Source organism: Hippopotamus amphibius, chromosome 1 (genome assembly GCF_030028045.1).
Source record: "Hippopotamus amphibius kiboko isolate mHipAmp2 chromosome 1, mHipAmp2.hap2, whole genome shotgun sequence".
NCBI lineage: Eukaryota > Metazoa > Chordata > Mammalia > Artiodactyla > Hippopotamidae > Hippopotamus > Hippopotamus amphibius.
Genome location: NC_080186.1, coordinates 226,968,045 through 226,983,317, shown reverse-complemented (window position 1 = coordinate 226,983,317; position 15,273 = coordinate 226,968,045). Strand labels below are relative to the sequence as shown.

The 15,273-nt window shown below is 36.5% G+C and overlaps 2 protein-coding genes across 9 annotated transcripts in view; both read left to right on the top strand.

Annotated features, from left to right (window-relative positions):
* Positions 1-15,273, top strand: part of IPO11 (importin 11) — a 213,332-nt gene that overhangs the window by 161,971 nt on the left and 36,088 nt on the right. The window contains exon 28 of one of the 8 annotated variants that reach the window (XM_057742733.1): positions 5,635-5,754. The exons of 6 other annotated variants lie outside the window; for them this stretch is intronic. In XM_057742733.1, coding sequence (XP_057598716.1) covers positions 5,635-5,656 — 22 coding nt within the window. In that variant the 3' untranslated portion in view covers positions 5,657-5,754. Of the gene's footprint in view, positions 1-4,581; positions 4,635-5,634; positions 5,755-15,273 lie in introns of those variants that run through there. One more of the 8 variants, XM_057742741.1, reaches the window with a different exon arrangement.
* On the top strand, positions 3,968-6,526 carry LRRC70 (leucine rich repeat containing 70). Its single transcript, XM_057742752.1, has 2 exons — positions 3,968-4,084; positions 4,582-6,526. Exon 2 carries the CDS (start codon positions 4,593-4,595, stop codon positions 6,486-6,488), a length of 1,896 nt encoding a protein of 631 aa, XP_057598735.1. The 5' UTR covers positions 3,968-4,084; positions 4,582-4,592; the 3' UTR covers positions 6,489-6,526.

Below are 15,273 nucleotides of genomic sequence, written 5' to 3'. Positions count from 1 at the left end.
TAGTATATTTTTAATGACTCTCTCAATAAGTTCCACGAGCATGACAGCCTCGACTTGTTAGCATGCGTCCTCGGTCTCTCTCTCTCTGTCTTCCTGTCTCTGTCTCTTATTCTCTCTATCTTGATGTGTGTATATACAGACATTACGTACACACACATACACACACACACCAACCATACGTGGTGCTTTATTTTTGAACATTTGTATAAATTGCATCAACGATGGCCTTTTACTCCTAAATACTTCAGCTTTTAGTTGTCATGTCTTTGTAGTCTCTTTTACACTGTAATGTCATTTCCCGAGTCTTTCTTTCTCACTTATGACTAACATCTGTAAAAAATACAATCCTATTCTCTCTCTTTCTGTCCCTTTCTTCCTCCCTCCCTGTATTCCTCCCTTACTCTTACCCAGAGTGCTTCTCATTTAAGGTTTGTCTGATATTACCTCATGATTAGATCCGAGTTAATCATCCCTGGTTGGAATATTACATAAGTGATTTGTTCTTGAAATGTCACATCTAGCAGTGCGTAGTGTCCATCTGCTTCTCATTAATATGTTAATTCTGGTCAAGGTGTTGTCCAATTTCTCCACTGAGTAGTTACTTTTTTTTTTTTCTGGGCGACCGTAAACAATCTGTATTGAGATACTGCTTCTCGTTAAAATTCTCCCCTACGTTGAGCAAAATGATAATATTTTTTGTTGTTATTGGACTATTTTTTATTGTAAGCCCCACTTCAAATTTTGATTTTTTTTGATTTCAGGATCTATAGGTAATTTTTAAGATCCATAATAAGATCAGTAACTGCTGTTGTAAAACATTCTTTAGATGTAAACCCATCTTGATTGGTTTATACATAGATGCTGTATGTCTAAATAATGCAGATGGTATATATGTAAAAGATGGTAATAGCACAATTTTTTGCTTATTTTTGTATTTTTGTACTTGTGATGAAATTGCTGAATGGAAAGGAAATAGATAGGTGTTGAAACTTAAGGCATGTGATTGTTTAAAGACAGAGGCAGTACAAAAGAAGGTTCAGCAGTAAGAAAGAGAGAGAGAATTTAGTGAGCCAATTTCCTGGAAAGAAAAGGGAGGAAGCCTACTTGGGAGGCTTAGTGTCCAGAAATAGTTCTAATGAATATTAGTAGGAGTGAGAAAAGGTATGTGAGAAACAGTTTTGATTTATTATTCCAGAGCAAATTCAAAATGTCAGAATTCAAATTGGGGAGAATTATTGTGCATTGGAGATATATGAAGATTTTATTAAACATGTTACAAGATTTAAAGCTCATGAGAAGATTTTAAATTTCCTAAAAAATACAAATTACTGTGAAATGAAGGTACTTATCACAGAGAAATGTATACCTTCCAGTAAGTGCAGTGGGAAGCTGGGAAACTTGAGTTCTTACCTAAACCTCGAGTGGCCAGTTTTACCACTAACCTAACAATGTGCCCCTGGCAAGAAAGATAAAGAAGTCTCTGGATTCTGTCCCTGCACCACCTTTTTTTAGGTTTTGATTTCTCTGGTCTTCTCTAGTAGTGATCACTTGTCTCTGAGAGCAGCAACTCCTAGATGAACAGATCTTTACTTCAAGATCTAATAAGAATAAATATTTTTGTCTGCTTTGGATATTTCTAGAAATGAGGACAAAGTTAATTAATGAATGTTCTGACCTTGTTACCTTGCAATTTACCCTCTTTAACTTTTATTTTAATTTCGATGGACCAATTTCTCTGACTTTTTCTAGACTGTAGGAGAGTAAGAAGTTTTCCTTGATTCTCTTAGGGTCCCTGGCTAGGTCTGAAAATTAAACTTTAATAGGATTAAAGCATCATACAAATTTAATGTACATTTTACATGTCATGGGAGGCTTCATAAGGAAATGAAGACCCAAAGAAACTGTCAAATCTGTGTGTTTTTACACTGGGCTTGATGCAGAGTGGCAAGTCATGGAAAGATATGATAGGGCAAATGGTATGAGGTAAGTGTAATAAACCGGGAGAAATTCTGCGTCCTGTTTGTTTGGATTCTTCTGAGTCCTCTTGTCTTTGGAAATAAGGATGCTCCCTTCCTCCCATTATAGGGAGGTCACTTCTCACTTGAGGGTTTAATGACTTGTTTCAGGGGATAAAGGCAGGGAGTTTGGGGATGTGGCTGGGGGTGGGAGAGGTCAGAGAGAGAACTTCCTACTTATGCTGTGTGCTCAAACTCCTTCAGCTTAAAGTATTAAGTAAGCCAAGGTGCGTGTATTTTGGGGTAGCGTGTCCTAAACTCCATCATAATTCAAGTTGTATGACACAGTTGAAAAAAATCTGTGAAAATACCTCATTTTACTTTGTATTGCTATTGAAAATATGAAACAAAATGGACTTGAAAAACCTAGCTCTTGTTTTATCTTTACCTCTAATTCATGTCATTTCTCTGTCATTTGGTTTTTTGGTTTTTGCTTTCTGATTTCTTTATCTATAAAATAGCAGTAACAATAGCCAGTCACAAAGGATAGTTGTGAGATTTGTAAGTCATTTTGATAAAGATCTTTTATCTAGTATATACGTCTGACTTTTTTAATTGTAATTGAAAGAAAGTGCTGTGTATTATACAAAATATTAATATGGAAATAATTTATATTAGTATCTGAAGTAGTTGTCTTGAGAAATAAGCTGCTTTAATATCAAAAAGGAGTTATGGTATACAATTATAAATATTATTACTGATATTTTCAGTGCATTGTCAGAGTATCAGTAATATTAATAAAAGTCAGAATTAGAAAGCCTGAGCAGTCAGGTTTTTGGAAAATTAATGACTAAACAATGCATAATTATGCAGTTTATAGTCAACTCTTTAAATCCTTACTTTAAAATATTACATTATGCACAGATATATTTTGTTGTAAAAAATTCACATTAAAGACTTCCTAGGTGGCACAGTGGTTAAGAATCCACCTTCCAAAGCAGGGGACACAGGTTCGATCCCTGCTCCAGGAAATCCCACATGCTGCAGAGCAGCTAAGCCCATGAGCCACAACCATTGAGCCCATGTGCCGCAGCTACTGAAGCCCTGTGCACCTAGAGCCCGTGCTCTGCAGCAAGAGAAGCCACCAAAATGAGGAGCCTGTATACCACAATGAAGACTGGCCCCCACTCACTACAACTAAAGAAAGCCTGTATGTAACAACAAAGACCCAACGCAGCCAATAAATAAATAAATAAATAAATAAATAATTTTTTAAAAAAAATTCAGATTAATTCAGATGTATATATGGTAAAAAGTCATTAAAGGGCCTCTTTCACTCTCCTCAGGTTTTCTTGGCAAACATAACCTTTGACAGTAATTTGGTATGCAACCTGAAATCATTCTACAACTCAAGGCATATATCTTAATATATTAAGGTACTAGTTAGTAGTATTTAGTACTTTTTATGCACCAATTTTTTTTTAATTAAAAAAGAAGAGCACAGAAGAACAGCATTTGTGTTCATCGTTTTAAATTGCTTGTTTTTGCTACCTGGTTTGTTTTAAGGAATAAAACAAAATTGCAGTCTCTACTGTATATTCAAAACAATATAAATATTCTGTGCCTTTAAAAAATTCACAGAAGTTACGTTACTCTATTTGCTTATTATTTCAGCTTTTTTTCCATTCAGTAGCTGTTTGTTGTTAATGTATACAGAGTTTATTCATTCTGAATATTTAACATTTTCATGTTTAAAAAATACTTATTTTTAAAATGAAATATTTAGGTTTGTGCGTTAGGAAAACTCAAGTTAACTGCATTCTGAAAAAGTAAGTTCCTGAGATTTCCTTTTAACAATACTTTTGAAACACAGATAACATTACTTCCTGTCTCTCAGTTTCCTGTATCCATGGCAACCTCTGTTTTACATACTGAGTATGGCGGAACCAATGTGAAGAGTGGTGTTTCCTGAGCAAATTGTGACTTAAAAAAAAAAAAAAAAAGGTGGAGGGGTGGAGGTCAACAGTGCCACATAAGAAATGCAGTTTAGAAATGTTGCGCTTCAGATTTAGGAAGAAAAGCTTTACTTGAATCAGCCGAGTGTTAATAATATGGATTTCCTGTTCTTGGTAAGATTATTTATTTAAATGTGAACTTTTAGCTGAAACAAGAAAATAATTTTGTTTGTAAAAACCTGTAGTTTAAAGAGAGCTTAATTGTTCTGTAATGAATGTGTGTTTTCCTAAATTATAATGTTGTTTAATTGGTATTAGACTTTAAGTTGTTAAAGGGACGTATTATATCTAAAGATCTTTATCCCTGCATCATCATTTGTCACTTTTGTTATAGTCAATTGTGATATTTTAAGTTAGCAAACATATTATTTCGCAGTTCATTAAATTTGAATTATCATTTTGTCAAACAGTGGGTTAATGGCCTGGAGGTGCTGGTAATTCTAGAACATATTTCAAACTTATTGTTTTATGCTATCACCATAATATGATTTATGATATTTAGTATTATGGATGATGCTAATAAAATAAACGAGTATAGAATTTCTAGTATTATAAAACTTTAATTTAAAGAACTTTTCAGTGATTTAAAGTTTTACCTTTTCTTTTTATAGCCAATTTTGATATGAACAGAAAAACCAAGAACAGGGCTATGTGTGGAGTACGTTTTTCTCTGCCTTGCCTACGACTGTTTCTACTTGTTACCTGTTATCTTGTGTTATTATTCCATAAAGAGATACTTGGATGTTCGTCTGTTTGCCAGCTCTGCACTGGGAGACAAATTAACTGCCGTAATTTAGGCCTCTCAAGTATTCCTAAGAATTTTCCTGAAAGTACAGTTTTTCTATATCTGACTGGAAATAATATATCTCATATAAATGAAAGTGAATTAACTGGACTTCAGTCTCTTGTAGCATTGTATTTGGATAATTCTAGCATTGTGTATGTATATCCAAAAGCTTTTGTTCATTTGAGGCGTCTGTATTTTCTGTATCTGAATAATAATTTTATAAAACGCTTGGATCCTGGAATATTTGGGGGACTTTCCAGTCTTCGCAATTTATATTTACAGTCTAATCAAGTATCTTTTGTTCCAAGAGGAGTATTTCATGATCTAGTTTCAGTTCAGTACTTAAATCTACAAAGAAATCGCCTCACTGTTCTCGGGAGTGGTACCTTTGTTGGTATGATTGCTCTCCGGATACTTGATTTATCAAACAATAGAATTTTGAGGATATCAGACTTAGGGTTTCAACACCTTGGAAACTTGGATTGTTTGTATCTAGAAGGTAATAATTTAACAAAAGTACCATCAAATGCTTTTGAAGTTCTTAAGAGTCTTAAAAGACTTTCTTTGTCTCATAACCATATTGAAGCAATACAGCCCTTTGCATTTAAAGGACTTGTCAACTTGGAGTATCTCCTCCTGAAAAATTCAAGAATTAAAAATGTTACTAGGGATGGGTTTAGTGGAATTAATAATCTTAAACATTTGATCTTAAGTCATAATGCTTTAGAAAATTTAAATTCTGACACATTTAGCTTGTTAAAGAATTTAATTTACCTTAAGTTAGATAGAAACAGAATAATCAGGATTGATAATGATACGTTTGAAAACGTGGGAGCATCTTTGAAGATTCTTAACCTGTCATTTAATAATCTTACAGACTTACATCCAAGGGTCCTTAAGCCATTGTCTTCATTGACTCATCTTCAGGCAAATTCTAATCCTTGGGAATGTAACTGCAAACTATTGGGTCTTCGCGACTGGTTAGCATCTTCAGCCATTACTCTAAATATCTATTGTCAGAACCCCCCATTCATGCGTGGCAGAGCATTGCATTACATTAAATGGACTGACTTTACAAATTGCATTACATCTTCAACAAACGTATCCAGAACTTGGGCTGTAAAATCTCTTCGTATTCATCACAAGACCACTGCGTTAATGATGGCCTGGCATAAAATAACCACAAATGGGAAAGATTTGGAAAACACTGAAAGCGTTACTATCTGGGAACGAACTCGTACTTCACCTGCCAGTAGATTTTTTCAAGAGAATACCTTTGGTAATCCCTTAGAGACTACCGCAGTGTTACCTGTGCAGATACAGCTTACCTCTCCTGTTAACTTGAACTTGGAAAAAAACAGTGCTCCGCCCATTGATGCTGCTTCGGTGTCAGGGAAGACGTCTCTGATTTGTACACAAGAAGTTGAAAAGTTGAATGAGGCTTTTGACATTTTGCTAGCTTTTTTTATTTTAGCTTGTGTTTTAATCATTTTTTTGATCTACAAAGTTGTTCAATTTAAACAAAAACTAAAGGCACCAGAAAACTCAGGGGAAAATAGGCTTGAATACTACAGCTTTTATCAGTCAGCAAGGTATAATGTAACAGCTTCAATTTGTAACACTTCCCCTGATTCTCTAGAAAGCCCTGGTTTGGAGCAGATTCGACTTCATAAACAGATTGTTCCTGAAAATGAGGCACAGGTCATTCTCTTTGAACATTCTGCTTTATAATTCAACTAAAATATTGACTATAAGAAAACCTCAGTATCATGGACATGAATAAAACTGAAGCATCCTTATAGGATTATAGACTTTATTTGGATATATAATGAATTATATGAGCTTAGCATTAATAAATATATGTTTTTAATAATTTGTGAATAGTGTATTCATTCAGCAAATATTTTCTTTGATAGGTACTGTATTAAGTAATAATAATAGCTAATGTTTCTGTGTACCAAGCACAGAAATGTATTCAAACATAACATTTAATCCTTAAATAGCCTTATAAGGTAGTACTATCTACATTTTACAGGTAAGGAAACCTAGGCAGGGTGAGTTTAAGAAACTGTCCCAAATGCTCACAGCTTGTGATACTTTTTAGGTCTGTCTGATTCCAGAGCCCACTCTTTTAATTTTATACTATACTACTGCCTGTGTGCTAGGGGTATATCTGTGAATAGCATAGGCATGGTTCCTGTTCTCAGCAGAACTTGAAATGTAGAGGAGGACACACATGGTTATTGTACGGTATGATAAATACTGCACTTGAAGGTACTATCTTGTATAACATATGTGGAGGTGAGAGATAGCTTTATGAGAAAAGTGACATTGAAACTGGATTGCAAAGGGTGAGGAGGAGGAGGACACACATGGTTATTGTACGGTATGGTAAATACTGCACTTGAAGGTACTATCTTGTATAACATATGTGGAGGTGAGAGATAGCTTTATGAGAAAAGTGACATTGAAACTGGATTGCAAAGGGTGAGTAGAAATTAGCCCAGTGAAAGAGAGCTGAATGATAGGTAGAGGTAACATTATATCAGAAGGGTTGAAGAAATAGAATACTGCTTTTCATAAACTAAAATACAGTCCAGCTGGAGTTGTGAGTGGTATTGTGAGATCTGCAGCTAGAAAGAGAAATCAGACAATAAAGGATGTTGTAATTTCATGGTTTTCCCTAGGGCAGCAGGGAGCCATGGAATGATTTTAAGCATTGTTAAGAATCGCAAATGCTACTGTTTGGCTACACATTCAATGACTCTTTTAAACATGTAGCATTTGGCAAACACAAACTGAAAGTGCACTCTTTTGGGAAGGAACAAGACTAGAAACAGGATTAATCTGAATCTCCCATGGATTAATCACTGATCCATGGGGGAGATGCTGAAGGCTTGGACTGGGGTAGTGGCAGAGAGGATGGATGGATCCTAGAGCCACTTTGGAAGGTGCCTTGGTGATTGGCTGAGGCCTGGCAGGTGAGGGAGAAATCAGATGTTAGGTTTTTGGAAAATATTTGCCCTTAGACTACAGGCAACATTTTAGGAAACTTTTGTTTATTTATAGGCCACATACAGAAGTAACTACACCTGTTTTAATCACCACTTAGGTCAAGAAATAGAACATTCAAACATAACATATATGTGGACATTTCTTGAACTTAAGCATTATAGAAATAACCAAGTGTTTAAACTTTAAGGTTGAGGGGGACCCACATGTATTAAAAGCCTTTTTGCTCCATTATCTTACACACACCACAACAAAAACAGTAAAATTTGCCATATTTGTTTTTAAGGATTGCAGAAGTGGGTGGGGGGGCGGGGAGCCTGGAAACCTTTTACAAGGTTCTGAAAATCAGCTTTGATGTTAGGTCTTCCTAGCAAGTTGGTCCTGCATGTACTTCCCCACATCCAATTGTACTTCTTGTTCTTCCTTGTTATAAGAATCTCACTCCTTGTTTGCCTTCTGTTACTGGGCCAGATTGGAAAATGTGTGCATGGACTTGTAATATGTTGTGCTGCTCTGAACTAAGAGGAAGGAGAATGGGGTTTGTGAAACCAAAGAGCAGGTGGTTCTGTTTACAACAGACTTTGTTTATATGCATCACCCACTGAATAGTAACTTAATTTTTTTTCTCCTGAGAAGGTCCATTTCGTTTCTCATTAAAACTTGTATTTTTCTTTTCTGTTACTGGACTTACTGATGAGGCCTTAGGTGAGCGGGGAGGGATGTGCATCAGTAGTCTCAGGTTATCATCCAGTTTGCTGATGATTCCACAGTGATGGAGCAGTATTAACAAGGTGATGTGCCCGTGGTTTTCAGTATTATAATGTCTCAAGTATAGTTTTTTTAAAAGTGCACTCTACCTCTCTAGTCATCACTTTACTGAAGTTGTGGCTCTTGTGGCTGCATCCTTCAGTGTGAGAAGCCCTGTGGGTTAGAAGGTAGATATGGTGAAAGCAGCATGAATGAAAGGAATGCACAGAATGGGTGCTGCTGGTCCCAATGCGCCTTGTTTCATTTTCATTGTTCCTGACTTGAGGCATCATGTGATGTAGTAGAGGGCACTCTGTTTTAGTGGGAAGTGGTTATTTGACTGTCAGTATGTAATTGTAATATACAGCACTTTCCTTTTATCTCCATGTCTTCCCATATCTCTTGAGTTTCCAGTACCTGAGCATAAACTCTTGCTTGTTCTTAGTTTGGGTATTACTTTGGAAAATCTAACCTTCTGCCAGATGCCTTCTATGATATTCTTTCTCTAGCCTTAATTCTAGTCTTAATACATAAGTTCACATTTCCTTTGTATTTTGTTTGAGGTCCCATGGAGCAAAAATTTTTATGTTCTAGTTCAGTTTCCTCATATTTTGGATTTCAAAACCCTTTTCTTAAATCATCTGCTTCTCATCTATGAAAGGCTCAAGGCCCTGTCTTCTAGTCTTCTAGGATGGGGACCTGTGAGATAAAAGAAAAAAATAATTATTGGTCTCTACCGCTGATTCTTGGCAGAGAGCTCCTGAAACCCGTGTAATTTCCTAAGTGATAACATTAGGAGCATGTTTTGTTCTAACAAGGTGACTCTGGGGTGAGCTTCTCGTCGAGGTCTCCAGAGAGACCAAGCCATGATCAGAGGCCTGGAATTTTCAGCTCCAAGCCCCATCTTCCAGAGAGGGGAGATGAGCTGGAAGTGGAGTTGAGTTGATCATTGAATATGCCTGTGTGAGGAATTCTCCACAAAACCCCACTAGTAGGGTGTTCGAGGAGCTTCCAGATAGGGGGACACACCCCACCGGAAGGGTGATATGCCCCCGACTCCACAGGGACCAAAGCACCTGCGCTCAGGACCCTCCCAGACCTTGCCCTTTGTAGCTCTTCATCGGGCTGTTCAGCTGCATTCTTTATCATGTCCTTTAGTAAGCTGATAGACGTGTTTCCCTGAATTCTGTGATTGTTTTGGTAAATCACTTGAACATAGGGAGGGGTCATTGGAACCTTTGGCACCTGAGGGTTTGGGTCGTGGCTCAGTCTTGTGAGTCTGAGACCTTAACCTGTGGGATCTGACACTATCTCCAGGGTGATAGATAGTGTTAGGATTGCGTTAAATTGTAGGTCATCCAGCTGGTGTCACAGAGAATGGCATGTTGGGAAAAACTTCCACACATTTGGTACCAGAAGTAAGGTGTTCTGTGAATAAAGAAGACTCGTAGGAGAGAAATAGAGAAGAACACGGTTTCTCCCTACTCAGGGGGGAAAATCTGAGTTTTTTTCAATTAAGGACCATACCTACTTGGAGTTTTATTTCTACTGTAAATACAACTAACTAGGTAAATTTAGGCAAGAGCATTCTTAGCACATGGAATCCCTCCATGAAAGTCCCAAGGCTGAGAAAGTGTTTGTCAAAAAGAAGGCTGGTGTAGCTGGGATGTAGTATGAAAAGTTAGGTGAGGTCAGAGAGAGGTAGGCAGCAACCAGGTCAAATGGAGGTGAGTGAACCATGATGAGGAGTTTGGATTTATAAGTGTATTGGGAAGTTACTGAAAGGTTAAACTCTAAAGCAAGGGAGACATGATCAGATTTTGCTAACCAGCGCTGTTTAGAGAGTGAATTAGAAGAAGCAAAGAGTCAAAGAGTCTCCATTTGGGAAGTTATGCAGTAGTTCAAACTAGAGACAGATTGACTTGCAGCACACTCACTGTTCACAGTAGGAGTATAGAGAAGTCAAAAAATTTTAGAGATAAATGTGGCAGAATTTGATGATAAATCAGGTTTTGGAAGGGTAAATGAGAAGAAAGGTCAAAACTGAATCCCAGGGCTTCCTAGGTGGCACAGTGGTTGAGAATCCACCTGCCAATGCAGGGGACACGGGTTCCATCCCTGCTCCAGGAAGATCCCACATGCCACGGAGCAACTAAGCCCGTGTGCCACAACTCTTGAGCCTGCGCTATTGAGCCCATGTGCTGCAACTACTGAAGCCCACATGCCTAGAGCCTGTGCTCCGCAACAAGAGAAGCCACGGCAATGAGGAGCCTGCGCACCACAATGAAGAGTGGCCCCCACTCACTGCAACTAAAAAGAAAGCCCGCACACAGCAAAAAAAAAAAAAAGACCCAACGCAGCCAATAAAATAAATAAATAAATAACTTTATTTTATTTATTTATTTATTTTTTTAAAAAACTGAATCCCAGGTTTCTGGCCTGAGTTACTGTGTGGATAGAATTGCTCTTTTGTCAGGTAAGGACAACTGGAAGAGAGCCTGGTTTTGATTTTCTATCATGTTTTGGTTGTTTTTTGTTTTTGTTTTTTTTTTTTAAACATAAATTTCTTTTTATATCAGGATTTTTTTTTAACTTATTCATTTATTTATTTATTTACTTATGGCTGTGTTGGGTCTTTGTTGCTGCACACAGACTTTCTCTAGTTGCAGGGAGCAGGGGCTACTCTTCGTTGCAGTGTACGATCTTCTCATTGCAGTGGCTTCCCTTGTTGTGGAGCACGGGCTCTAGGTACATGGGCTTCAGTAGTTGCAGAGCGTGGCCTCAGTAGTTGTGGCACGTGGGCTCTAGAGCGCAGGCTCAGTACTTGTGGCACATGGGCTTAGTAGCTCCATGGCATGTGAGATCTTCCCAGACCAGGGATTGAACCTGTGTCCCCTGCATTGGCAGGTGGATTCTTAACCACTGCACCACCAGGGAAATCCCTGTTTTGGTTTGTTTCTGTTGGGAAGGCACTCAAAAGTTCGGTGTTGGCTACCTTAAGTTTGAGATGCTTGTAAGACTGCCAAGAGTGGATGAGGAGGATGCCGGTGTACTAGGGTTCCAAAGCTCAGAGAGGTCATTGTGAGTGCTAGCAGTATTTAGAAGGAATTTGGCAGTGAGCCTGAATGAAACAGGTCTAAATAGGAGGCAATGACCCATTTTCCTTATAAGAAAAAATCTACATAAGGTTTTTTGGTCAACTTGAATGTTGTAGTTTACAAAGCTGTAACAAAATAGTCAAATGCCTATTATATTGTTAGTTTAGTTACACATACATATTTTTAAATGATCTAAAATACTTTAGGGAGAATTTTTTTTCCCCTGTTATTTCATGATACAGTTTTATTCAAATGCTTCATGTAAATCTTTGACATGAGTGTTCTCATCATTACAAACTTCCCTTCTAATCATGTAACACTGTTTTCCGGAGCACATTATCTTCATTTTGGTCTGAGCTGTGTACAAGTATCTTTTCATATAACTTTAATAACATTAGCTAAGTTGGCGTTTTTTTCATTTATCCTGAAGATATATATTCGTGATTGTCTTGTAGTAACTTGTTGTATAGCTCTGTTTTCAACAGTGTCCAATATTTATAATGGTGAGGTCATGCCTCCAACCCCATAATTACCAAATCTCTGTTAAATTTTTTTATATCACTTAAAAAAAAAAACCCAAGAACCAGTTTGTCAAGTGACTCCTATGAGCATTGAAAACAAGCATCGATTGGGTTTTTTTCACCTAATGTCTGTTCCAAAGAGTTCTGTACCAGTCATGGGTCATCTCCTTCTTTTTATGGAATCTTAGTATATCTTCACTGAACAGTGTTTCTTAAAGCGTAGTCTTTCTCTTGAAAATCATATAAGATGGCAGTTTCCTCTCATCCCACTACACATAGATCATTGTAGTTATTTCTTATTGTCTTAAAGATAATGGCTTGCTTTTTTCCCCCTACCTCTATGCACTCAAAAAAAAAGTTAATTGGGGGAATGGTTTATAATATGTAAGGATAATTGTTGTATAAATGCTTCATTTAAAAATAACTTAGTAAATTTCCATTATGAATTTTTTATCCTATTTCCTTGTCCAGTATTTGTCAAGGGAACTAGATTTATTAATATGTACACTTTTCCATGACCACAAAGAGAATTAACTGTGTAGAAAGGATATATGTTTCCATTTGTGACAAAAGTATTTCCAGCCTAGGTCCTGGAAAATAGAGGGGGGGAGAACTTGGTTTTAGTGTAAACATCACCACTTTTGTAGTCTCTGGTGTGGTAGGAATTCTGCAACAAGACTGATAAATCTGAGCTTTTTTCGTTTTCCCTTTTCTTCAATAAACTGCTGTTCTTTACTTCATCTTGTTAATATAAGCAGAAAAATATAGTTTAGAGAATATTTTGATTGTGGCTTTTACTGCTTAAAAACTTATTTTCTTAAATTACCTTAATTTCACTGACCCCCTAACTTAGGATTTAATGATATGAGTGAGTTCAAATATTATTAGGTGCAGTGTACAAATAGTATAATTGTTGTCTGGTTAGAGCAGAGAAAATTTTAAAGTGACTGAAGTTCTGATTTCTTTCTTTCTTGGGCTTGCTACTGTGAAAAACTTAAATCATCAATTTTAGATTATAAAGCTGTCCAGAATGGTAATTGAAAATTTTGTGTTTCTGTATGCCTGTTTTCCTCCAAGGTCCAAGGGGATGAAGATGTGATGTAAATGTGTAAATCCATCACTTACAGAGAAGTTATTTAAGGCACCTGCTCTATGATGATGGGTCAGTTAATCTAAAAACAGGAAGTATAAAATGCTCAGTAGAAAAATACTAATAAAAATTGAGTAAGTGGAAAGAAACTATAGTCCTGTTCACATTTAACCTGATATTTATTGTTTAGGCTAACCAAATGAATATGAGAAGATTTCTTTTATTTGTGCCTTTAGAATTAAGAATTTTGTACTGTCTTTCTAGGGGCATTTTGTTTTCTGAATATCTGTGGTTGGGTTCATAATGATACAAAAGGACAAATAATTTTAAGCCAGTGTGATTTTTTTTTTGTCAGGTGAAAAACACAAGAAAGATGGATTTCTTTTTTTCCTTAGTACATAGTTTTCAAAAGCAAGGAAAAATCACTGTGTGAAGTTTCTACAATTCATATATTCTATGGATACTTTTTTTATACACCCAGAAAATGTCATACCTTTAGGAAATAGCAAGTCAAGATTAAGAAAAGTTTTACTGATGTGTGTTTGACCGAAAAAGGAAAGTTTACTAAGCCTATGTGGGTATAGTATATATAAGAACTATATATAAATATAACATCACTTACATACTTGAACAAAACAAGCAGATATTTAAAAAGGCCTGTCTTCTTTCTGTAATGTAGTTGTAACTCTAGTCTATGCAAATAAATTAATATATCAACCAATTATGTAAGAAAAGAAAAACTGTGACAAGTAAAAAGGAAGATTACTAATACTTCTGGCCCTTCAGTTTTACTTTTATTCTCTTCTTTCATCCATGACGTTAAACTTCACTTGTGTTTTCTAAGATGAATGTTTCAGATGTAGATTCCAATACAGCTACTTTCTCTTCTGTTTTCTGCCAGTCTGATGTAGACAAATCAATTGAAATATGTTATCTACAACTTCGTTATCTATACGTGTAATTTAAAAAAGAAATTAGTAAAAATAATATTGTGTTAAAAAAAGATGAGGGCAGTTTTCAAGCTTTGGGGATCATAAATTCCTGTGATTATTTGTTGTGTGTTCACATGATGCATAATGTTACCCTAAGGGACATAAAATAAACATAAGACATGGGCTGTGCTTCATGTTACTTGCCACCGTAGGGAGAGTGGGCATGCAGGCATGAAAAATGAAAGGACGTAAGAAGAAAGTAATAAAAAAGGGGCCACATGAGTGGCGTGCCAAAAGAGTAGTGCGGAGGTTTTATGCTATTGGAAATTCAAAGGACAGAGTGCTCAGTTACAGTGAGGTAAAGTGTGGTCAGGGAAGACTTCATGAAGGAAATATAAATTATACATTGAATAGGAAAAGGAGGGAGAATACTGTGAGGAGCAGGAAGGGAGTAGGCAGTTACTGGAGTCAGAAACTGCTGTATTCAAGGTGATGACTTAAGTGCCTGAAAGCAATGAAAGGAAGAATAGTGCAGTATCACTGGAAACGTGGTTTTAGTAGAGCTTGTGGAGGTTCTTGATAGCCCTTGAAAGTTCTTTAATTAAGGAGAAAGAATGAAATTTAAGAGACTGGAATAGAAGGCACCCATTTGCCTCCTTGAAGCCCTCGGTAATAAGGAAATGAGTAGAATCAGTTGGGTCCCGTTTAGCATCGTGAAATGAAAATAAGTTTATATCAAATTTGGGATTCCTCTAGGAGAAGCATCTATCGTAATTCAATAAATAAAAGATGAGTTAAGTTGAAAATTCTAAGATCTTAAGTGGTGGTAGAATGATCCAGTCTCTAGAGGCCAGCGATGAGGATGAGAGAATAGTAATCTGCCAGTGCTTCTTTAGTACCATCCGGACGACAGGATACTCTGGCTTTAGATGAGTGCCGGTAAGTAGTGGGTTGGCCGAAAGGTTAGTTCGTTTTTTCCCGAAAGATAACTCTAGTACTGCTTAGTTGTCTTTGACTTCATTCTGAACAATTCTGTTAGATTGTATTGTGACAGTTGTCATATCAGCATGCATTAGAAAAAAAAAACATCAAAATTGGTGAATTTTTGGTGTAGCC